A 25,538-nucleotide genomic window follows, 5' to 3' on the forward strand; every position below is an offset into this window, starting at 1 on the left:
GCCCCTCTCCGCCTACAGAACAGGGGGGAGGAGTTTACACACAATCCCCTGGACGGTTCACAAATCCTCGTCAGCCCATTGGATGGCACGGAGAAAGGGAACCAGGCAACCGGCAGCCAATGAGATTTCAAGGATATGTTTAAAGGTCTGAACTCCCCAGGGAGGTAAGGTGGCAGAGGCAGCAGGTCAATGTAGATGTGATCATCGTATCACCGAGGAGTCCGAGCGTCACCAACCGCCTGTCATCCCCGGTACTTCCATCTCAGGTGAGGAGAGCTGTGTGTTCACCATTCATAGTGACAGCAATTAACAACTGCGCAACTCATCACCAAGTGATGGGAGATCCTGGAGTGGCAACAATCGGCTCTGATAATGGAGGAGAACTACGAATCCCAGCATACTCGATTGTCCCTGACTGTAAAGTAAATACGGGACCCAGTATGGATCAGTATGAATGTTATCTTGTTGGGGCTACATTTGTATCATCTCATATTATTTATTATTTATATAGCTATAGAAATACAAAATGAAATTATTATTATTATTATCATCATCATCATCATCATCATCATATAGATTATCTGCATTGCATATAGATTGGAAACTCTCATCTCTACTAATAAGTAGAGATGGCAGTAAGTAGAAGTAAGTAGTACGTAGAACTACACAGCATGCTGTATTGTAAACCACATAGTACAGTGAGATCTGTATAATCTTACCATTGATAAGGACTACATTTGCATCAGTTAATTACATTTTTTAGGTATTTCTATAGCTATAGAAGTACACAATTATATTATAGATTCTGTGCATGTCTTATAGATTGCTAACAATCATCCCTACTAATGGAGTAGAACTACAGATCCCAGCATGCTCTGTTATCCCTGACTGTAACGATTCTCTGCATGGCTAATGGATTGGAAACATTCATTTCTACCAGTGGAGTAGAACTACAAATCCCAGCATGCTGTCTTGCAAACAAGAATAGGAACAACATTTGAATCATTTCATTTTAATTCTGTATTCTATAGAAGTACAAAACTTTATTATAGATTCTCTGCATGGGGTATGGGTTGGCAACATTCATGCCTACTAATTAGGAACTACTGATGCTGCAATGTCCACTCCCTGGCTGTAAAGAACATGTGTAGACATGTATAGTATTGATCTATATAATCTTACCTTGTAGGTACTACATTTTTTTTTTTCATTTAACTTTAATTTTATATTTCTATCAAAATAATTCTCTGCATGACTTATGGATTTTATAACACTAATTTCTACTAATGGAGTAGCACTACAAATACCAGCATGTTGTATTGTAAACAAGAATAGGGACAACATCATTTAATTTAAATTTTGTATTTCTATAGTCGTATAAATAATTCTCTGCATGATTTATGGATTGGTAACACTCATTTCTACTAATGGAATAAAACTATGAATACCAGCATGCTGGATTGTAAACACAAATAGGGACAACATTTTTTTCATTTAATTTTACATTTCTATAGCTATAGAAGTAGAAAATGTTATTATAAATTCTATGCATGGCGTATGGATTGGCAACATTCATTTCTACTAATGAAGAACTACAGATCCCAGCATGCTGTATTGTCCCCGACTGTAAAGGAAACATGTAAATATGTACAGCATGAATCTATATAATCTTACTTTATAGAGGCTCCATTTTTCATTTATTCTTCATTTTTTATTTCTATAGCTATAGTCATACACAATTAAATTCGAAATGATCTGTATTGCTTATGGATTGGTTACATTTATCACCACAAATGGAGTAGAACTACAGATCCCAGCATGCTGTATTGTAAAGTACAGTAGGGATCTGTGTAATATTACCTTATATGGGCTACATTTTATCGTTTTATTTTGTATTTCTATAGCTGTAGAAATAAAACAACATTCAATTAAATAATAGATTCTCTGCATTGCCTATGGGTTGGTCACATTCATCCCTACAGATCCCAGCTTGCTGTATTGTAAACACGAACATACAGTATGGCTCCTTATAAGCTTACCTTATATAGGCTACATTTGTATCATTTCATTTTATTTTGTATTTCTAAAGCTGTAGAAATATATATATATATGTATGTATATATATATATATATATATATATATATATATATATATATAAAATGATAGATTATCTGCATTGCTAATAGATTGGTTACATTTATCCGTACTAATGGAGTAGAACTACAGATCCCTGCATGCTTTATTGTTACTGCCTGCAAAAAAGAATACTTAAAATATATAGCTTTGTATAATCTTACCTTATTGGGGTTCTGTTTTTATAAGGGATCATTATTTTTACTTCTTTGATGAATAATCTCACACTGTATGAATGAATAATGATGAATAATCTCACACTGTTGTCTTTATGCAGTGTGAGATTATTCCTTTTGTATGTTTTCAGCCCTCTAATATCAGAACACGTTAGTTGGATGTTCAGAAATGTTATTATGTAACAGATGCTTGTAGTCTTTTCATGCATTAGGTCATTTTTTATTTTCAAGTAGTAGCTTCTTATAGTTTGCTCACATAGGTCACTGTTGCAAAATTGGTGATTGCATTAACGTGTACCCAAACCCAAAAACAAAAACGTATATGATTGCAGTCTACTGGTCTTTAGATGTGATTGCTGCATTCATTTTCTTTTTATTTAAATTTTTTTTTTTTTTACTTGATAATCCTGCCATTAACACACTTGCTGTTACAGGGTGACACGGTACTGAGCAGTGTTGTCACCCTTAGGAAGAAGAGTGTGTTGCGACTACATAACGCCTCCCTTTCTTCTCCATAACAAGGGAGGTGTTTTTGTAGACTAGGGATCAATGCCAAAGGTGACCACACACTATAGCGTATGGCTAGAGGTATAGAATACAGGTAGTTATCAGCTCATGAGATCCCTGGCTGGGTGAGCAGATATTATTTTGCTCTTGTTCAACAGATATAATAAACAGATATAATAAACAAATATAATATAATGAACAGATATAATAAACAGATCTAAAATAATGAACAGATATAATAAACAGATATAAAATAATGAACATACATAATAAACAGATATAATATAATGAACAGATATAATATAATGAACACACATAATAAACAGATATAACACAATCAACAGATATAAAAAAACAAAACACTTCCAATGTAATATTTAACAGACCAAATGGGAGTAAGTAAAAGAAATGTATTTGTACACATTACTTATAATCATTGCAAGTCTAAACTAAAACCACATACAGATTCATGTAAAGGAAAGGCAGTCACTATATATATATAATGGCGCCACAAAGCAAAATGATTGCACGTTCCTCTGGCTCTCCGACACCCATCTAATGCCGCGTACACACGACTGGACTTTTCGACAGCAGAACGAATCAGTCAGACAATTCGATCATTTGTGTGCTCCATCGGACCTTTGCTGTCCAAAAATCTGATGGAATTTAGAAATCGAACATGTTTCAAATTTTTTTGCCGGAACTCCGCCGCACCCAGTTCCTATCGAGAAATCCGCTCATCTGTATGCTAGTCCGACGAACGAAAACCGACGCTAGGGCAGCTATTGGCTACTGGCTATGAACGTCCTTATTCTAGTCCAGTCGTATGTCATCACGTTCTAATCCATCGGACTTTGGTGTGATTGTGTGGCCAAGTCCGCTCATTCAGAAAGTCCGTCGGACCTCCGCCAAAAGTCAGTCGGGAAGACCGTCGGACCAAGTCTGCCAGAAAGTCTGGTCGTGTGTACGCGGCATTGGATCTACTACTGAGACGAGTACCAAGAAAATAATACAATGGCTCCCTAACTACTATTTTTACATCTCTCTGAGAGATATGATTTTATGGTTCATGTATTTATTTTACAGAAATGGATCTCTGTGATTTCAGAGGTTTTGGTGCGATCACGTGACCTTCTTTGGCAGCAGTCACGCCTTCATTTAAAGGGAGAGATCACTAATCCCATATTGGTGGATTGTGAGTGTAATTGTGTTAGTCACATTCAGAGAGAATCAGCAGAAAATTGCTCATAGCCACACACTTCCTTCTGTCTCCTTGTACCAATTATAAGGCCTATAGCAGCCTGTAGGGAGAATCATGACAACTAGGGAGATGGCATAGCAGTATGTGAAGGCCAGGCATGCGCAAAGCCTTTTATTTTGCTGCTCAGTATGCATGGATTGTGGGTATAGAAACCTAAACCACATTATTACACTCATCTTTAACCATATAGTACAGGGGTCTCCAATCATTCTAAACAAAGGGCCAGTCTATTGTCCTTCAGACTCGACAATAGCCAGACTATGGCCAGCGGGAGTGGAAATTTTCCCGCCATCAGTGGGAGTAAGCATCGCCACATATAGTATTAGGGGGAGGAATAGTGCCCCATCATTGGTATCATAGGGAGGAATAGTACCCCCATTTTTGGTGTCAGTGGTTGAAATGGTACCCAGTTGTTGGTGTCAGGTGGCAGAATAGTGTCTCATATCAGTGGGAAGAATAGTGCCCCAAGGGCTTTAAAATGGAAAGCAGAAGGCCACATCCGACCCTCAGTCCGCAATTCGGAGACCAGTTATTATAGTGTATACATTGTATAGTATAATGTACAGTGCCTTGAAAAAGTATTCATACCCTTTGACATTTTTCACATTTTGCCATGTTACAACCAAAAAGGTAAATTTATTTTGTTGGGATTTTATGTTATAGACCAACACAATGTAACACATAATTGTGAAGTGGAAGGAAAATGATAAATGGTTTTCAATTTTTTTTTACAAATAAATATCTGAAAAGTGTGGCATACATTTGTATTCAGCCCCCCTGAGTCAATACTTTGTAGAACCACCTTTCACTGCAATTACAGCTGCAAGTCTTTTTGGGGATGTCTCTACCAGCTTTGTACATATAGAGAGTGACATTTTTGCCCATTCTTCTTTGCAAAATAGCTAAAGCTCTGTCAGATTGTCTGGAGAGGGTCTGTGAACAGCAATTTTCAAATCTTGCCACAGATTCTCAATTGGATTTAGGTCTGGACTTTAACTGGGCCATTCTAACACATGAATATGCTTTGATCTAAACCATTCCATTCCACAGTTCTGGCTGTATGTTTAGCATTGTTGTCCTGCTGGAAGTTGAACCTCTGCCCCAGTCTCAAGTCTTTTGCAGACTCCAACAGGTTTTCTTCTAAGATTGCCCTGTATTTGGCTCCATCCATCTTCCCATCAATTCTGACCAGCTTCCCTGTCCCTGCTGAAGAAAAACATCCAAACAACATGATACTACCACCACCAGTGTTCGGGGTATGGATGGTGTGTTCAGGGTGATGTGCAGTGTTAGTTTTTTCCACACATAGCATTTTGTTTTTAAACCAAAAAGTTTAATTTTGGTCTCATCTGACCAGAGCACCTTCTTCCACATGTTTGCTGTGTCCCCCCCACGTGGATTATAACAAACAGGACTTCTTATGGCTTTCTTTCAACAATGGCTTTCATCTTGCCACTCTTCCATAAAGGCCAGATTTGTGGAGAGCACGACTAATAGTTGTCCTGTGGACAGATTCTCCCACATGAGCTGTGGATCTCTGCAGCTCCTCCAGAGTTACCATGGGCCTCTTGGCTGCTTCTCTGAACTAATGCTCCCCTTGCCCAGCCTGTCAGTTTAGGTGGACGGCCATGTCTTGGTAGGTTTTCAGTTGTGCCATACTCTTTCCATTTTTGGGTGATGGATTGAACAGTGCTCTGTGAGATGATCAAAGCTTGGGATATTTTTTTTATAACATAACCCTGCTATAAACTTCTCCACAACTTTATCCCTGACCTGTCTGGTGTGTTCCTTGGTCTTCATGATGATGTTTGTTCATTAAGGTTCTATAACAAACCTCTGAGGGCTTCACAGAACAGCTGTATTTGTACTGAGATTAAATTACACACAGGTAGACTCTATTTACTATTTAGGTGATTTCCGAAGGCAATTGGTTCCTCTAGATTTTAATTAGGGGTATCAGAGTAAAAGGGGACTGAATAGAAATGCTTGTCACACTTTTCATATATTTATTTGTAAAAACATTTATTATTTTCCTTCCACTTCACAATTATGTGCCACTTTGTATTGGTCTAGCTGCTAGCACATAAAATCCCACTAAAATACATTTACGTTTTGGTTGTAACATGACAAAATGTGGAAAAATTCAAGGGGTGTAAATACTTTTTCAAGGCACTGTAGTGTAATTTCAATAAGTGAATATTTTGAGTTATTGCTGTATAATTATTATTTGCAGTATAATTTGTGATGTGTCTTTCACATGTTTACTTGTTATTGCACAAATTATTGAGATTTGTAGATTAACCACTAGAGGCAGAGTAGAGTAACCCCCTAGGCTTGTATAGTTGGAAGAAGAAACAGCAAAGCACAACCTTTGTTGAGCATTGCAAAGAAAGCTGGAAGCCAAGCTTACCTATGTAATCATGTATTATATATATATATATATATATATATATATATATATATATATATATATATTATATATATATATATATATATATATATATATTTATATATATATATATATATATATATATATATTTTTTTTTTTTTTTTTTTTAATATGTGTGTATATATATATATATACACACATATTAAAAAAAATATCTTAGACATATGTAGAAACAAGGCTTTTAAAGCATTTACACATATTGAAAATAAATATATCAAGCAAATCCATTTTATATCTATAGACAAATAACATTGATAAGGCTATAAACCAGTTCAATGTAGAAATCAGTGATGATGTGCATAATGCAGTAACCCCAGGCACATACCTCCCAACTTTCTGAGATGGAATGAGGGACACTTTTTAGCAAAAGTACATTAGGCATAGGACACACCCCCTACCACACCCCCCTTAAAGGAGAATTGTACAAAAAAATAATTGGTTAAACCCACTTTTGTGCTTTTTTACATCTACCTTTCTTTATATTCTTTTGAAATATACAAATGCAGCAATTTAAAAATTGGATGAAGGGTTTAGCACAGTGAAAAACATTTTGATAGATACATACATTTTATATACAACTATATAGATCAGACGAAAATGAGGGACAAATAAGGAGGACAGAAGGACCAAATCCGGGACAGTCCCTCCAATTCTGGGACAGTCCCTCCAAATCAGGGACAGTTGGGAGCAATGCCTGAGCGGGATTTTATTCTATGGTAGTTATCCAAGTAAAAGTTTATTTTCCTCTTGGTTATTATAGGTTGCTGCAGTTGCCCATTGCTTGTTAAATATAACTGTTAATGGTGAGCTGAATTCAATGCTAGATGAAAGGTCTGTAAATGCAGTGCTTTGGCCTTGTGTGAAGTTTGATGTGTGTTAATAATTCTAGCAGTACATTATTTAGGTACTTACACTGTTCTGTGCAGGTCTGCAGGAGAGCACACCAGTGTGAGAGGCCCACCTGACTGCCATTGTATCTCCTGCATCCTGATTAAATTGCCAGGTGATCTGATCCTGCCACACATCCCAGGGGGATTGTCACCTCCTGCAAATCAGCTATTACAGGGAAAGCAGAATAGCTGTAAGCAGGCCAGCTCCAGTTAGCACTGCGTGTGTGTGTCTATAGGGACAGGATCACACTGTTCTGCTTCTATAAAAAAATCCAGTAACCACTGATTGTAAATTATAGGACAGGACCAGCCAGTGCTGCTTCTATATAATATCCGGTGATCACTGACTGTAGACTATCAGGACAGGATCAGACCATGCTGCTTATATATATTATCAAGAGATCACTGACTGTAGATCATTGTGAGGGGATCAGACATTGGGTGTTATTTACTAAAGGAAAATCCACTTTGCACTACAAGTGCACCTGAAAGTGCACTGAAAGTGCACTTAGAAGTAAAGTCGCTATAGATCTGAGGGCGACATGCAAGGAAAATGTAAAAAAAACAGCATTTTAGCTTGCACATGATTGGATGATAATATCAGCAGCGCTTCCACTCATTTCAGATCTACCCCTTAGATTTAGAGCGAATGCACTTCCAAGTGCACTTTCAGTGCAAAGTGGATTTGCCTTTCGTAAATAATCCCCACTGTGTAGCACTGCAAAGCAGGAAGACAATCCTGCCTATGAAATAATCCGGAGATCTCTGAATGTAAATTATGAGAATGGGATCAGACAGTGCTGCTTTTATATATAGCCATTGTGTAGCACTACAAAGCAGGAAGCTGATCCTGCCTATGGAATAATCCAGAGATCACTGACTGTAGATTGTGAGGATGGGAACAGACAGAGATGCTGCTATATAATATCCATAGATCACTGACTGTAGATAATTAGGACAGGATCAGACAGTGAAACTTCTATCTAATATCCAGAAATCACTGACTGTAGATAATTAGGAGGGGGTCAACCACTGGGTAGCAATGCAAAAAAGGAAACAGATCTTTCCTATGGAATATTCCAGAGATCAATGACTGTATATTATGGGGATGGGGTCATACACTGCTGGTTCCATATAATACCCAGAATATAGATACTGCTTGCTGTGAAAGGGGCTAGGTGAGGATGCCCACATCCCCTGTTAACCAGTTGGACAAAGAGAACCCTCTAATGGGACTTTGTAGGCCATGAACTCCAAGGAGGTAATATTTGATAGTATAAAAAGTTCCAAATGTATTAAATAGAAATATTAAAAGGTTTTGGTGCAGAATTAAAACATATAACAAATTGATAGGGTTGAAGTAAATACAAAGTGATAAAAGAATGAATAACCACAATTCTCTGTCAATGGTACAACCAAGGTCAGAGTGTGCACAACGTGTTTCAAGAGATTGCATAATTCCTCTTCTTCAGGTGTAAGTAGTTAAAGTTACACAATAATATCATATGGATATACAGTCATATCCTACATAGCCATATAATTTAAGATTAAGGAACATTGCCACCGTGGGACACCAGAAGTCCAAGAGAAAGGGGAGCAGTAGGCCCCAACTCAGGCTCCCCACAAAGGACCTCATCCCAATCGGATACGTCACACCATGAGCCAGGACAAGGAAATCCACCTGGGCTTTCCAGATGTGGTGGGCTGGTTAGCTAAACTCCAGAACACCGAAATATTGAGGCAGTCGTTTCAATTATATACTTGAAGCAATATCAACAGAAAGGTATAGATATAAATCTCAGTAGATGGATCAACAGGGTTCTAATGTGTATGTCCACCCAGTGTCTCAGTAAGTAAAGCCGCATACACACGGGCGGACTGTATGCCTACTTAGTCCGTCATACAATCCGACGGACAGTCCGTCCTACTTTCGAATGAATGGACTTGACCACACACGGATGCACAAACAGTCCGTCGAAAGCTTGCGCGATGACGTGTACAGCACGTACGACGGGACTAGAAATAGGAAGTCCAATACACAGCAATGCAACCTTTCGCCGTGTAAATCCTTTCTGAGCATGCGCCATTCTTAGTCCGTCGAACTAGCATACTGACGAGTGGATTGTCCGCTGAAACCAAAGTATATCGGACAGAATTTAGAAAAATCCGAAATACTTAGTACGCCAGACTGCACGCTGAAAAAGTCCGCTGAAGCCCACACACGAGCGGACTGTCCGCTGAAATGTGTTTCGACGGACTAAGTAGGCCATACAGTCCGCCCGTGTGTACGCGGCCTAAGTTATCTGCAAAGAAGTCTGCCTAGGTCTGGATGGCCTGGAGGGCAGCTTGCGCCAAAGGATGGGGTCATACAGTGCTGGTTCTATATAATACCCAGAGTTTACTGACTGTAGATTATGAGGATGGGATCAGGTAGTGCTAATCTTATATGATACCCAGAGATCATCAACTATAGTTTATCAGTAGGAGAATGGATTTTCCTGTATTCTGTACAATGTATGGAGTTGGTTTTATATTAGAAGTAAGGTGATTCTGCATGACAGGTCAGGAAAGGGTGGTTATCTGAACAGGTAACGGCATTCCCAAGTGGCTCAGCGACAAGCGCAGGTAGCAGGAACAACCGCTATTTGTTCTGAACAAACAGTCTCTGGGGCGAGGCCTGAGGGAGGTGGTGCGGCTGTGGTAGAGCCCACAGAGGGAAATTATCTGGTTATATTTACTGTCATTAGGGGAGAGGCAGCTAAATGGAGAGCAAGATAGCAAACAAGAGGGATCAGAGCGGTACAGATTGATCTGAAAAGATTTATATCCAAGTTTTATAAAAAGAATGAATGAAACACTCTATTTTCAAACAGTCATTTGCAGATTGAACACGCACTTCAGTAAAAGCTCGATATACACTGAAAGATCGAACGATCAATTTAACCAGTTTTTATCTCATCAGTAGAGCTATAGGCAAAACTTTTTTTTAGTTTTGGACAGTGGAGAGGGATGAAGATATCTTTCAATTCTTCATTGCTGTCTGTGCCCCCGTTAGAAAGATTCACCCTCTCTATTCCCCTGTTTACTATTATCAGTGAGAGTGAAAGTGAAATTAAGGGGAAATCTGCCAATGGTGACAATAGTTCTGGTGACAACAAGGGATTGCCTTACTTTGGAGGGATTTCCTCTCATTTTCTGGTTTGGCTATGTGACAGGAAGTGGTGGTAAATCTCCCCAAAAGGGCACACGAGTGTAAAAAACAAAACAAAAAAAAGCTTTAATTCTATTTTCTATTGAATTCTATATTCTTTAAATATGAAGAGTACTCTAAAGCAGCCTTTCTCAACCTTTTCAACACAGAGGTACCCTTGAAATAGTTCTCCAGTCTCGGGGAACCCCTGCTAAAAATTTGAAATCTACAACTCCTGAAACATTAGCCCCTGTACACACGGTCGGAGATTCTGCCAACCAAATCCGTCGGATTTTGTCCGTCGGATTTTGCCTGTCGGATCTTGTCCGAAACTGTTGCATACACACGGTCAGACTAAGTTGTCGAAAAATCCGATCATTCAGAACGTGATGACGTAATTTACTAGTAGCCAATAGCTTTGATGTAGGAATTTGATCTGAGCATGCGTGGCACTTGGTCCGATCAAAATTCTCTACACATGATCGGAGTATGTCCGATTGAACCAGTTGGTCGGAAAATATTTCCAACATGTTGGAAAATTGGGTCCGACGGATATTCCGACGGAATCAGTCCGATGCATACCACACAGTCGGATTATTCGACAACACGGTCCGATAGGACACATTCCGACGGATTCTCCGACCGTGTGTACAAGGGCTAAGTGTGATGGTCATTGGGAAGAATTACCTCCTTACAGATAGCTAAAAAGATCAATGGTGTTGGTGGGAACTTATCCGAGAGGCAGAATTGGCCCAATGCTGAAGGAACCCCTAGCAACCGCTGGAGGAACCCTAGGGTTCCACTGAACCCTGGTTGAGAATCACTGCTCTAAAGGATTGAACTACTGTATGGAGGTGGTTTAAAAGTGGCTTATTTATTATACATTTGTTGACAGGGTAATGTGATGTCTCTAGTATTCTATGGTCATTCCACATGGTGTCATACTTGGTGAAGCCATAGAAGAAAATATTTCATTTGCTCATTTCCCACAACCACCAATGCTTCTATGTGTTCTAGCTGACAGCATAGTCCAGTATTGCACACAATTATGGAGCCACCAGGCTATAGGAACTTCATAATTAAAGTAGATGTAAATTCAATCACTAAAATCTCCTGTAATTTGTAACATGTTTATGTAATATCAAAAACTATTTTCAATCTTTTACAATCTGCAGTTTTCATTAAAATAATACCTAGTAATCCTGCCATGAAGATCTTGGTCCAGGCTCTTCCTGTTAAAAGGGGAAAATACTGTGTCCTCCCAGTTGTTCTTCAGGTTTGTCAGCTTATCTTGTTTGGCCGTTGTCACCATCATGAAGTCCACACATAGCAATGACATACAGCTGTTGCTGGCATGAGTAAATGTAGATAGGAAGTGCGTGAAAGAGGCTGGAGGACATCGGCAGGACTGAGGTGCAAAAAAGAAAAAAAAATGATTAAAAAAAGTGAAAATAGTATTTTCTAAATGAAACCATTATGGCTCTTGTACACTTGTTATACTTATTACAGAGTTCTAATGACATGTCTCTGATTATAGGTCTCATCAACTCCCTTTTCCTAGAAGACAATGCCAGTCCTTTCTTCTAACCACCAGTCCTTAACGCTTATGGAGAAGGATAATTGTCGAGAAGATGACAGTTTAACCAACCTTCAGTGGCTCCAAGACTTCTCCATCCGGAGTTCAGACTTGTCGTCCATTGCCACTTCACGTCCTCATTACACAAACCAGGGTCCATGTAGCCCCACAGCTGGGGATATAGCCTCCTGCCAGGCTCCTCGTAATGGGAAACAAAGAGCTACTGTGGGGAGCAACTCCTGGCCTTCTTTACCTACATCTGCCCCCAATCCTATCCAGGACGTGGATTACAGAACCAATCCTCATGTAAAACCGCCATATTCCTATGCTAGCCTCATCTGTATGGCCATGGAGGCAAGCCAGCAGAGGAAACTGACCCTGTCTGCCATATATAACTGGATCACCCAGAACTTCTGCTACTACAGGCACGCTGACCCCAGCTGGCAGGTAAGACCACCTACCTGTCTGTGTTCTGCTATATATAGTATCAAGCCTAGTAGATACACAAAAGCAAGCAGTCACTTTCAGCGCTATGAGGTTCTCTGTGTTTAGATGCAAGATGAACAACAGCAATCCCAAATGCATTACCGACAGCATTTATTTAGATATTGAAAAAGCTTAAAATGAATACTCACAAAGTAGCAAATAATATAAGCCAATGAACCACAAGATTCCACGCAGTGCACACCAAATTAGAGTTTGTGCGTCTGCACTGCACGGCATCTTGTGGTCCATTGGCTTATATCAGTTGCTACTTTGTGAGTATTAATTTTTAGCTTTTCCATTATCTAAATAAATGCTGTTGGTAATGTACTAGGTGCGTGCGCCTTCTTGTCCATTTGTTTTTGTAGTACCAAGCCTAGGGTAGATTGTTAAATCTGCAGAAATTCTTCATTCTCAAGAATAGATGTTCTCGACCAATTGAAGTTTACCTATTATTCTCCCATACTGCACTGGAAGAAACTGTTTTGGGCAAAAGGTGATCCAATAAATATGGTCTTATCACATGGTCTCTATGAGGGGCTCAAGGGAGATTTCTTAAGGAGCTCCTGCTCCCTTTTGAGCAAAAAGCTTTGTGTGTTGCGATTTTGCTGCGATTGCAGCGTGATGTAACACAGCGAAATCGCACGATTGGGGTGCCATTAATAAGTATTGGCATCACAAACACGTCCCGCCGCAATTTGGAATTGCAAGCAAAATCCCTGGGATTCCAACCCGCGATTCAAATCGTCTAGGTGTGAATGGAGCCTTAAAGGCCAACTCCAGCCTGCTCTTTTGATATTTTGGATAACATAGGGATGGGTTAGGGCCTCTATCATGTTTTTATTGTCAACTGTGTTTCTGTTGGGGAGATTCTGTTGCCGATAGTAGGATGTGTGCTTAATGAGAGTGGCAGCTGTAGATTATATTACATGTTAAACAATGCAAGGAACAGCGTGCTAAGTGCAGAGCACAGTAACCCAAAGCAGCCAATCAGACTTTGCTTTACTGAAATCTAACCAATACAAGATGTATTTTGATTGGTTGCCAAAGTACTTAGATGAGAGGTACTAGTTTTTTATTTTTCTTGTTTTTTTTTTATTAGCTCTTTTATCCAAAATGTCACATCAGCAACTATACCTTCCAACAGGACCAGCTCTGTATGGTAAAATGCTCTTGATTGTCTTTCAAAAAGTCAGTTTAACCGTCAGATGGCTCTTTCAATGAATTCTTGAAAAAGAGTTTGTTGACCTGTCAGTTGATTGAAAGGACAAACGTATCTTTGATGCAGGTTGTTCATTTAACACACTCCCCCACCCTACTGAGTACAGCACAGCCCGTCAAACATTTACCTCTGCCCCCATTCTGGTGATCTTTACTGTGTAGCCCTGCCCAAGGCCATACAACCTTTTTAAAACCATCAATGGCGGGTCCTTTTCTACCTGCACGTATGTGCCACAGCCTCTTTCATTCCTGTGTGTAGGGGGTGGAGGGGGGTATACTGGGCATACCCTGCAGGACTAATAGAGACTGCAATGAGTACTGATCCCCATGGGGCCTTGGCATGTAGGATGTAAGGACCCAGTGAGGGCACTTTCAGATGAAAGGCTTGGCAACGCTGCAAAGTAAAGAGCTGCACAGTAAAGTTTGCAGGAACAGGGGCAGGGTAGGCTGCACTCGGGAGGGAGGGGGCACACCTTAAAGGACAACTTTTAGCTAAAGTACAGTCGTCCTTTTATCCAGAAAAGTTGAGAAATTCCCAGGCGTAGAGTATTCTGTACCCTATGGAGTGGGTCATATTAGAGGACCTAAGCCTCCACAGACAGGATTTCAACATGGCTACATCTTATGATCAAAATTTGCTGAAGGATAAAACCTTAATCAGATTTTCATTTTTTTCTTGTCTTTAGAACACCATGATTGGATTGCAGCAAACTTTAGTTGCCTTTAATCGCATTCAATCACAGGCAACTTGGGCAACTGTTCTAAATTTCCTCCGCTTTTTTTTAGAAATCCGTCTTTTTGTTGCAGGGCCATCTGTGTAACAGCTATTTAGTATTTCTATATAGAAGATCAGGCCAGTGTAGATGGAAATGCCCCCAGGCTGTAGTCCTTTCTTTCATGTGGGTTGCACCTGTGCCTTCTTATCTGAATTTGGGACATGGCAGGACCTGGTTATCCCTGGTCAGGGAGATAAGAGGAATCTTTGTAAAAGAAGAGCAGTGACAGGCTCCAGTGGGAATCCTCTAGTGTCTGTGACACACTGCATTATTCATGGCTATGCTCGGTGTATGGCGAGGACTGTGCCAGGTGTCTGTCTGTAGTCATTTATGTGCTTCCTGCCTGCTCCCAGAAACAGCTGCATAATGGGCCACTTTGTCCTGGCCAGTAAGTGACACCTGAGCTATTAAGGAGGGGGCAGGGACCACAGAAGATAGGTCATCCCTTTATGTTCCACAATCATGATAGGCCTGATAACTAGATCAGGCTAGCCACAGATGAAGGATATCCTCACCCTCACCTGTAAGATAAGGAAGAACTCCAGTGAAACGAGAAAGTATAATGTTGTAATAAAACAAGTAGCGTAAAATGAAAAAATAATAATAAACACATTATCACTATGACCTATTTTTCTTTGAATAGAAGATCCATTATTAGACATTAAAGGACATCTCACATGCTCATAAAAGGAAACGATAACCCCGTAGATACATAGCAGGCACCCTCATGTGCCACATCTTACCTTTATGTTGGCAATACATAACGCAGTTTTGTTGCTTTCACTATTATTTCAACCAAAAACTTTTTCTGGTTCATGTGACCAAACAATAAAGGTAATTGTAATTGATTTCCATTGCCTTTCCAATGATTTACTCAAGGAAACGGTTGTATTTGAAAGCTTTGTGTATGGCCAGGATCAGATTGGCTGCCTCCTGAATGCACCATATCATGCCAGCAGACCTAAACTCCAGTTAGCCATAAACTTCCAGGTATGGAGCAAACTTGCACCCTTCTTCTTTCCCCATTCCACATTATACATTATAGTGCCTGACCACTATCATATAGGGTGAAGGAATCCCTAGCCCTGTGCAGATCTTGGGTTTCAGAAAGTCTGTATTTGCGTACCATATTCAAGGTAATGGTGGTACAAAATAGAAGGGCGGGCAATTGAATGGTAAGCTGTAGCAGGGTGGGACTGAGCTACATGGGATTTGTAGTAGCTCAGTCTATAGGAAACACATGTCCCCCCCCCCCCCCATGGAGCAAGGCTGGCCATACACTGTACAAATGTTATCCAGTTTGTGATGACCTGACCAAAATTCACTTAGTAGGTGGCTTTGATAAAGCACAATTCATGTACGAAACATGTAAGCCGTTCCTCCATTGCTTGTACATGTAGTACTCATGTTCATGGTTTTATGCAAATAAAGGCATTTGGATCTCAGTTTGGTGTGCAGCCATCCAGATTTTTCCTTTCATTAGTAGGTGGCCCTGTTGGCAACCTCCTGGCTGAGATCCCTTGATTGAAAAATTGAAGGAATTGGGCAGAAAATGTCAGCCCGAAAGCAACCAAAATGCAATAGGAACAGATGGAGATTCATCCATGCTGTGTAGAGTGTGGCCAACCTAAGCCACAAAAATAGCATGTTGTAGAGCAGTGGTCTCCAAACTGAGCAGCCCAGAGGCCAAATGTGGCCCTTTGTTTGCCTTTATTTGGCCCTTGAGGTGTTATTTCAGCCACTGACACCAACAATGGTGCATAATTCCTTCCACTGACAGCAACGATGGGACACTCTTCCTCCCTTTGAAACCAATGATGGGGCACTAATCCTCTCACTGACACCAAATATTTCTCCCTCTAATACCAAAAATGGGGCATTGTTTTCTCCCACTGGGCACAGTCCAGCCCCCCTAAATCCTGAAGGACAGTAAAGTTGCCCTTTGTTTAGAAAATTCAGAGACCCTTTTTGTAGAGATTGAAAACACACGATTGGAACATTGTTACATTGTGTCAGTGTAATCCCTACTACATGCTACTTGTGTAGTTTACGCCAGAGGCAGACATTTGTTCCATCTGCCTTTCTCAACCTTTTTAATATAAAGGAACCCTTAAAAATAACTTTCCAGTCTCAAGGAACCCCTGCTCTAAATCATCATATCTACAGCTCAGGGTAAATTAATTTGATGGTCACTGGAAAGAACACTCCTTAAAGCGGAACCCAAAAGGTTAGCGGAAGTTTGCCCCCTTCTTTTCCTGCAGCCTTCTGGGACACATCAAATGTGGGTAGCATGATTTACCCAGTAAATATCTCTTGTATAGCCCTAGCCTATGGTTTCTTTCTTCGAGCATGTACCAGGTATGATTTGAGTGTGTGTAACATTAAAACATGTTGCCATTGTGTTCTCCTCCTCCTCTACTATAGTGTGCTCTTTGACAGCATAAGGCAAAATAGTAGTAGCTTCTAGTGCATCATGGGAATTTTCTCCGCTTATCACGAGACCCTGGGGTGGTAAAATTGGCAACAAACAGTCTTTTTTTATTCTGAGGCCTAATTGTTAGTCGTACTAGTAAGCTTCATAAGAGAGATTTCCCTGTATGCTGGAAAAATCTTCTGAGAGCAAAAATTCTTCTAATTTTTTCCATAGAAAAGGGAAGAACCACCACATTGTGGGGTTGATTTACTAAATGCATCTAGACTGCTGCTCCAGAGCTTAGTAAATGAGGTAAGGCTTTACTTTACAAAGAATACCCAATCATGTGTAAGGAAAAAAAAAACAGCATTTTTGCTTGAACATGATTGGATGATGGCAGTCAGCAGAGCTTCTGCTCATTTGATAAGCTCTGGAGCAACTGCAAAGTGCACAGTCTATTTGCCTTTAGTAAATCAATCCCTATGAATCTGCCATATGTGAACACTTCTATTTTTGCTTATTCTCAGAAACAGCCCTCCTCATCAGTGCATGTCAGGGACGAATATGTCAGATATTTAGTATTGTTAAAGAGGAAGTAAACCCTGAGGGTCGGTTCACACTGAGGCAGCACGACTTACAGCGCGACTGCCTCAGGCGACCCAGACGCGACCGCTGCGGTGACTTGCAAAACGACTTCTGTATAGATGCAAGTCGCCCCCAAAGTCGTACAGGAACCTTGTGTCGCTCCGATTAGAACGGTTCCATTGTACAGAGCGGGACGCTACTTGTCAGGCGGCTAAGTCGCCTGACAAGTCGTCCTAGTGTGATCCGACCCTGATGGGTTCACAAATTGTAGGGAGAATTTTTTATTTTTTTTGACAACACGGCGTAGAAAGGATTAGAACTCCTTTCAAGTTTCAGTCAGGGTTGCTGTCAGGGTTCTTCATTTGGGAAAGAATTGCTTCTTTTCCTGTCCCAGTGATGGTGGTCACTGAGACTTGGAAGTGGGGAAACGTAGTCACACCCCTTGAAATTTTCCACATTTTGTCATGTTATAACCAAAAACGTAAATGTAATTTATTGGGATTTTATGTGACAGACCAACACAAAGTGACACATAATTGTGATGTGGAAGGAAAATGATAAATGGTTTTCCAAATTTTTTCCAAATAAATATCTGAAAAGTGCGGCGTGCATTTGTATTCCGCCCCCTTTACTCTGATACCCCTAACTAAAATCTAGTGGAACCAATTGCCTTCAGAAGTCCCCTAAATAGTAAATAGAGTCCAACTGTGTGTAATTTAATCTCAGTATAAATAAAGATGTTCTGTGAAGCCCTCAGGGGTTTGTTAGAGAACCTTAGTGAACAAACAGCAACATGAAGGCCAAGGAACACCACAGACAGGTCAGGGATAAAGTTGTTGAAGTTAAAACAGGGTTAGGTTATAAAAAAAAAATATCCCAAGCTTTGAGCATCTCACGGAGCACTGTTGAATCCATCATCCAAAAAGAGTATAGCACAACTGCAAACCTACCAAGACATGGCCGTCCACCTAAACCAGTGTTTCTCAATTCCAGTCCTCATGGCCCACTAACAGGTCATGTTTTCAGGATTTCCCTCAGATGAAACAGCTGGGGTAATTACTAAGGCAGTGAAACTGATCAAATCACCTGTGCAAAATAATAGAAAGCCTGAAAACATGACCTGTTAGTGGGCCATGAGGACTGGAATTGAGAAACACTGACCTAAACTGACAGGGCAGACAAAGAGAGCATTAATCAGAGAAGCAGTCAAGAGGCCCATGGTAACTCTGGAGGAGCTGCAGAGATCCACAGCTCATGTGGGAGAATCTTAGGCCGTGTACACACGCGCGGACTGTTCGCCCAACTTTGTCCGCTGAACAGTGTTTGGGCGGACAGTCCGCTCGTGTGTGGGCTTTCAGCGGACAGTTTCAGCGGACAGTTTGACGAACAAGGTTTTTCGGAAATTCCGTAAAACTGTCCGCTGAAACCTTGTTTGAGCGAACAGTCCGCCCGTGTGTAGGCTTGTTCGTCAAACTAAGTTGCGCGCATGCTCAGAAAGGATTTACACGCCGAAAGTTATAATGCAGTGTATAGGACGTCGTATTCTTCGTCCCGTCGTACGTGCCGTTCACGTCATCGCGCACGGTTTCAGCAAACTGTTCGTTCGTCGTGTGTGGCCATGTCCGTCCATGCTAATTTTGAGCGGACTGTTTGCCGAAACTGTTTGACGGACAAAGTTGGGCGAACAGTCCCCGCGTGTGTACGCGGCCTTAGAATAAGGCTTCATGCACACGAGACGCAGATGCAAACTCTGCTGGACACATGTTTTTAAAAGCTGAAACCGGCGTTTAAAAACGCGCGTTTTGCCGCGATTTTTACCGCGATTTAGCGCCGTTTTACCGCGTTTGCGTCTAGAAGCGTTTAGTTAAGCTAACATCGTAGACCCTCCCCAGTTCAAAAAACAGTATTATTAACTATTTCAGCAATTTTGTGAGACCAGAGTGAGTAGCAGCAGCTGTGAGAGCTGCAGTGTATTTGTATTTAGCGTGTCACTTGCCACGGCACCTGCCACAAGTTGCGGATTGTCCACTTGCCACGTGACTTGCCACATCACCTGCCACGTCACTTGCCACGTCACCTGCCACAAGTTTTGGATTGTCCACTTGCCACGTCACTTGCCACGTCACTTGCCACAAGTTGGGGATTGTCCACTTGCCACATCACCTGCCACAAGTTGTCGATTGTCCACTTGCCACATCACTTGCCACATCACCTGCCACATCACTTGCCACGAGATGTGGATTGTCAACTTTCCACGTCACCTGCCATGCCACCTGCCACAAGTTGTGGATTGTCCACTTGCCACGTCACCAGCCACATCACCTGCCACAAGTTGTGGATTGTCCACTTGCCACATCACTTTCCACGTCACCTGCCACGTCACCTGCCACAAGTTGTGGATTGTCCACTTGCCACGTCACCAGCCACATCACCTGCCACAAGTTGTGGATTGTCCACTTGCCACATCACTTTCCACGTCACCTGCCACAAGTTGTGGATTGTCCACTTGCCACGTCACCAGCCACATCACCTGCCACAAGTTGTGGATTGTCCACTTGCCACATCACTTTCCACGTCACCTGCCACGTCACCTGCCACAAGTTGTGGATTGTCCACTTGCCACGTCACCTGCCACAAGTGGATTGTCCACTTGCCACATCACTTGCCACATCACCTGCCACAAGTTGTGGATTGTCCACTTGCCACATCACTTTCCACGTCACCTGCCACAAGTTGTGGATTGTCCACTTGCCACGTCACTTGCCACGTCCCCTGCCACGTCACCTGCCACAAGTGGATTGTCCACTTGCCACATCACTTGCCACATCACCTGCCACAAGTTGGGGATTGTCCACTTGCCACGTCACTTGCCACGTCACCTGACACAAGTTGTGGATTGTCCACTTGCCACGTCACTTGCCATGTCCCCTGCCACAAGTGGATTGTCCACTTGCCATGTCACTTGCCACGTCCCCTGCCACAAGTGGATTGTCCACTTGCCACGTCACCTGCCACAAGTTATGGATTGTCCACTTGCCACGTCACATGCCAGTCATCTGCCACAAGTTGTGGATTTTCCACTTGCCACGTCACCTGCCAGGTCACTTGCCGCGTCACCTGCCAGGTCACTTGCCACGTCACCTGCCACAAGTTGTGGATTGTCCACTTTCCACGTCACTTGCCACTTCACCTGCCACGTCACTTGCCACAAGTTGTGGATTGTCCACTTGCCACATCACTTGCCACCTCACTTGCCACAAGTTGTGGATTGTCCACTTGCCATGTCACTTGCCACAAGTTGTGGATTGTCCACTTGCAATTGCAATTGTTTAAAATATTTTTCTAATGGTTTTTCATCATTTGCAATCATTTTTGAGATTTTTAATGTAAAAAAAAAGGTCACCTTTAAAAACGCTTATAAATGAAAACGCGGCAAAACGCGGTAGCGGCGTTTTGCCGCGTTTTGCCGCATTTTGCGTCTGAAACGTGGAAACTTTTGCGTCTGAACCCATTTTTTTGCTTCTGGAAAAACGAGGTTAAACGCAACTGCATAAAAACGGCAAAAAACGAGACTGTGTGCATGGACACATAGGATAACATTGAATGAGTTCAGGAGCAGTTGAAAAAAGTGTCCAACTGCCTCTGAACACGCGTTTAACTGCGTCTCGTGTGCATGAGGCCTTAGTCGTGCAGTCCACAATTATGGCCTTTATGGAAGAGTGGCAAGAAGAAAGCCATTGTTGAAAGAAAGCAATAAGTCCTGAATAATCAATATCAAGGATAAAAATCAACTAATACAGAAAATAAGGCAGAAAAAGCCTAACTGAGGCTAGCAGACAAATTCCAAAGATTCCAAATAAGTCCCATTATTCCCTTCTCGGATAAATGGAGAAACCAAGAGGGGAGTGGAGGGGAAAAAAAGGAGGGTTTATTCCTTAGAGCTCCAACTCAACAGAGGCCACCTTTTAAACCAAGAACAAATTACCAGATCAATACAAATACATCTCCCATCAATCAAGGATAAGAGCCAGTAAAACATTGCCTCCAAGGTACCTGCCATTAAAAGACCACCATGATATCTTCTCCCCTCCTATGCTGGACCATAACAACTAACTGTGGCTGGCATACTTTTATATCCCCCTCCACCCCCAATGGAGACAATTTTGTGCCAAATGGGGGCGAGGATGCCTTGTTGCACCAGTGTGCATGCCGTGGTCGCACTGGAAATGACGTAAAAAACATTGAGGACGCACCGGAAATGACATGAAACATGTCGAGGACGATAGCGTTGAAAGACGCCAGATGTCATGCACGGTAAACAACGCCAACGTCGGCGCCCTAATGGCTTCAGATGTCCCACATAAAAATGTTGAACTGGCGCAATGATGACACCAATGTCCATAGGGAGGCACATCATTTCTGGTGTGTCCTCTGGTGGCCTCTGTTGAGTTGGAGCTCTAAGGAAAAAAACCCTCCTTTTTTTCCCCTCCACTCCCTTCTTGGTTTCTCTATTTATCAAACAAGGGAATAATGGGGATTATCTAGAATCCTTACTATTAAGACTGCAGGAACATTCATGAAGAGCAGTGCAGCTCGCGCATGCACAGTGAGAAACCGGCTGTCATCAACATTGCTAGCCTCAGGTAGGCTTTTCTGCTTTCTTTTCTGGATTAATGGATTTTTATCCTTGATATTGATTATTCACGTTTTTTCCCCTTAGATGGACTATTAGTGGGCATCTGTTTATACAGATATATCTTTGTATTGCTTTTAATGTTCTTTAATAAATTTATATTTTTTTACTTTCTTGTTGTATTTGTGCACCTTTAAAATCCCCAAATCCTTTTCTGATATGTGGAAGAAGGTGCTCTGGTGAGATGATACCAAAATTGTAATTTTTTGGTCTAAAAGCAAAACGCTATGTGTGGTAGAAAACTAACACTGCACATCACCCCGAACACACCATCCCCACCGTGAAACATGGTGGTGGTAGCATCATGTTGTGGGGATGTTTTTCTTCAGCAGGGACAAGGAATCTGGTCAGATGATGGGAAGATGGATGGAGTCAAATACAGGGCAACAATTTTTGTTGTTGTTTATGAGACACTCATCATTTTGTTCTTAGACTTATAATCACTTAGCGCTGCACTTTATATTTTCTCACAATCTTAGAAGAAAACCTGTTAGACTCTGCAAAAGACTTGAGACAGGGGCAAATGTTCCCATTCTAGCAGGACAACAACCCTAAACATACAGCCAGAGCTACAATGGAATGGTTTAGATGAAAGTATATTCATGTGTTAGAATGGCCCAGTCAAAGTCCAGATCTAAATCTAATTGAGAATCTGTGGCAAGACTTGAAAATTGCTGTTCACAGACGCTCTCCATCCAATCTGACAGAGCTTGAGCTTTTTTGCAAATAATAGGCAAAAGTGTCACTCTCTAGAAGTGCAAAGCTGGTAGAGACATCCCCAAAAAGACTTGCAGCTGTAATTGCAGTGAAAGGAAGTTCTACAAAGTATTGACTCAGGGGGGCTGAATACAAATGCACGCCACATTTTTCTGATATTTATTCGTAAACATTTCTTCCTTCCACTTCATAATTACGTGCCACTTTGTGTTGGCCTATCACATAAAATCACAATAAAAATACATTTACGTTTTTGGTTGTAACATGACAAAATATGGAAAATTTCAAGGGGTATGAATACTTTTTCAAGCACTATCTTACTTCAATAGTGAAACAGTAATTTAATAATGGGTTTACACTTCTGTCAGATTATTTTATTGCTGCTTGCATCTCTACTTGGGATATCTTTCTCTTGTTCGAATAGTTACTGGGTCAAGAATTCAGAAAACGCGAATTCTTTACAACCAGGATTCAAACTTAAAGTATAACTAAAGGCAAAACTTTTTTTTTAGTTTTGGATAGGGTGGAGAGGGATTAGAACCCCTGTCAGATTTTATTGCCATCTGTGCCCCCGTCAGGGAGATACCTCTTCTCTGTTAGTTCTGTTTACCATTATATTATTATGACAGTGAAAGTATAAGAAAATACCAAATTTTGGGCTCTCATCAGAAAAGTAGTAGAGGAAACATATTCCAATGGGGACACTAGATTTGGTGACCCGGGGGTCCCCAAGGGATTGCCTTCATTTGCAGAGATATCCTCTCACTTCCTGTTTGACTATGGGACAGGAAGTAAAGGCAAATATCCCAATGGGACACGGCAGAAATAAATCTTACAGGGGTTATAAGCCTCCCTTACTCTAACTAAATAAAAAAAAAAGCTTTGCATAAAGTTATACTTTAATCAAAACATGACAGAGGTTCTGAGCCTCCCTTGCTTTATCCTAAACCGATAAAAATGTTTTGGCTGTGGTTATACCCTAATACTTATTACAATTCTTTTTTGTTTCCTACTTATTATAATTCTTACTCTTCTGATTTTTGTTTTAGAACTCCATCCGTCACAACTTGTCCCTGAATAAATGCTTCATGAAGGTCCCTCGTGGAAAAGATGAACCTGGAAAGGGTGGATTTTGGCAGATGGATCCCCGTTATGCAGATATGTTTGTAAATGGAGTCCTGAAGAGAAGAAGAATGCCAGCTTCTCACCTTGACCCTCCGAGGTGCAACAAGGTGACACTCCACCATCCCTACCAAACATCTTCTCGAGCGAATAACCACCAAACCCAGCGTTCCTCCTGCGGATATAAGCAGCCTCGGAGACAAGAAAAAGCCAATCCTGTTCTTCCAGCTCTGAGAGTCCCTGAAAGACATGGAGACAACCTCTTTCCTCCTGAAGATCCTCTGAATGGCAGCAACTTTGATGACCTTGATCTGCAGACCGCCTTAATATCCTTGTGGTGGGAGGGAGATATGGACTCTTCTGGTCCCAATGCCTCAGTGGTGACCAACCCTGGACTGGAACTTGCCCAGCAAGACCCTGCCATAGTGGATAGCCAATGGTTTATGCTTCCTGATCACCACCCAACTTGGCAAGAGTTGAAGGAAGAACCAGTGGCAGAGCAGTGGTACAGTGAAAATGGCTATGCTGAAGATGTTTTGTATGAATGCCCACCTTGGGAACGGGCAGAGACATTGTTATGACCTTTTACAATGACTAAGGTTCTTCAGTTATTACCAGAAATTTAGCTGAACAGCCCTTTAAAATGACTAAAATAAAGATGGAAGTGGGCCTGAGGTATGGTTCAGAGACTTTGCCCTGCTGATCTACAGTTAGTCAAGGTTTTTGTTGGATTTTACATTGTAGATAGGTTCCAGTCTTAAGAATGACTTAAAGAGACTAGTGGTGATGGATAAAGAGGGCAAGAAGGACTAAGACCTCTATTTCGCCTATTCCTGGTGCAGTGTGCCTGATGCCATACTAGGGCCACCAAGTTTCTACAGATGTTGTGGCATCTCACCTAGAAGACATGTGATCTTTAATTCATGGACCAGCTTGACATGCTGAAGTTACAAGCAGCTATGGACAGTGGATAGTCACAGCCATTTAACACATCCGCTATGTTGCGGAAATATATTTTTTCTATAAAATAACAGACTATTAAAAAATGTGGGTGATGAGAGTTTTTGGTAAACTGAAGTATCTATGCAGCTAATATTATATGAAGAATTTATGGATTTATTGTGATTTGAAAGATAGTTGGCTCCAAATGTGAAGCCTTTAAGGCCTAATTAGCCTGTTGAAAATAAAGAAAGAATATTTAATCTGTCTTGCCTTTTTATGTGCATTGGCGTGAGTGTGGGCAATTTCATCTTGCACTGGATCCTGACTGCTTGCTATGGGCAACACTCAAAAAAAAAAATGTTGGCAACGCCATTGCATATTGCTCAATTATAGTGGAAGGGAT

General features: G+C 41.3%; 1 protein-coding gene across 2 annotated transcripts; it reads left to right on the plus strand.

The window, feature by feature from the left end:
• The first annotated feature begins 115 nt into the window (after positions 1 to 115).
• On the plus strand, positions 116 to 25,395 carry LOC143924785 (forkhead box protein J1.2-like). Of its 2 annotated transcripts, none has more exons than XM_077449243.1 (3): positions 116 to 266; positions 12,145 to 12,630; positions 24,121 to 25,395. In XM_077449243.1, the coding sequence occupies exons 2-3, from the start codon at positions 12,175 to 12,177 to the stop codon at positions 24,772 to 24,774; spliced, it is 1,110 nt and encodes a 369-aa protein (XP_077305369.1). In that variant the 5' UTR covers positions 116 to 266; positions 12,145 to 12,174; the 3' UTR covers positions 24,775 to 25,395. The 2 variants fall into 2 exon arrangements, with proteins under 2 accessions (XP_077305369.1, XP_077305370.1); XM_077449244.1 differs by lacking the exon at positions 116 to 266 and adding an exon at positions 276 to 422.
• The last annotated feature ends 143 nt before the right edge of the window (positions 25,396 to 25,538 follow it).

This window comes from Lithobates pipiens, unplaced genomic scaffold (genome assembly GCF_037356315.1).
Source record: "Lithobates pipiens isolate NorthernLeopardFrog02 unplaced genomic scaffold, aLitPip1_a1.2 Scaffold_22, whole genome shotgun sequence".
NCBI lineage: Eukaryota > Metazoa > Chordata > Amphibia > Anura > Ranidae > Lithobates > Lithobates pipiens.

What these genes read in the sequence shown, in the direction of transcription:
- LOC143924785 (XM_077449243.1), top strand. Translation starts at nt 12,175, where the DNA reads ATGCCAGTCCTTTCTTCTAACCACCAGTCCTTAACGCTTATGGAGAAG. An exon ending in ACGCTGACCCCAGCTGGCAG is followed by an intron (nt 12,631 to 24,120) that starts GTAAGACCACCT and finishes TTTTTGTTTTAG; the next exon opens with AACTCCATCCGTCACAACTT.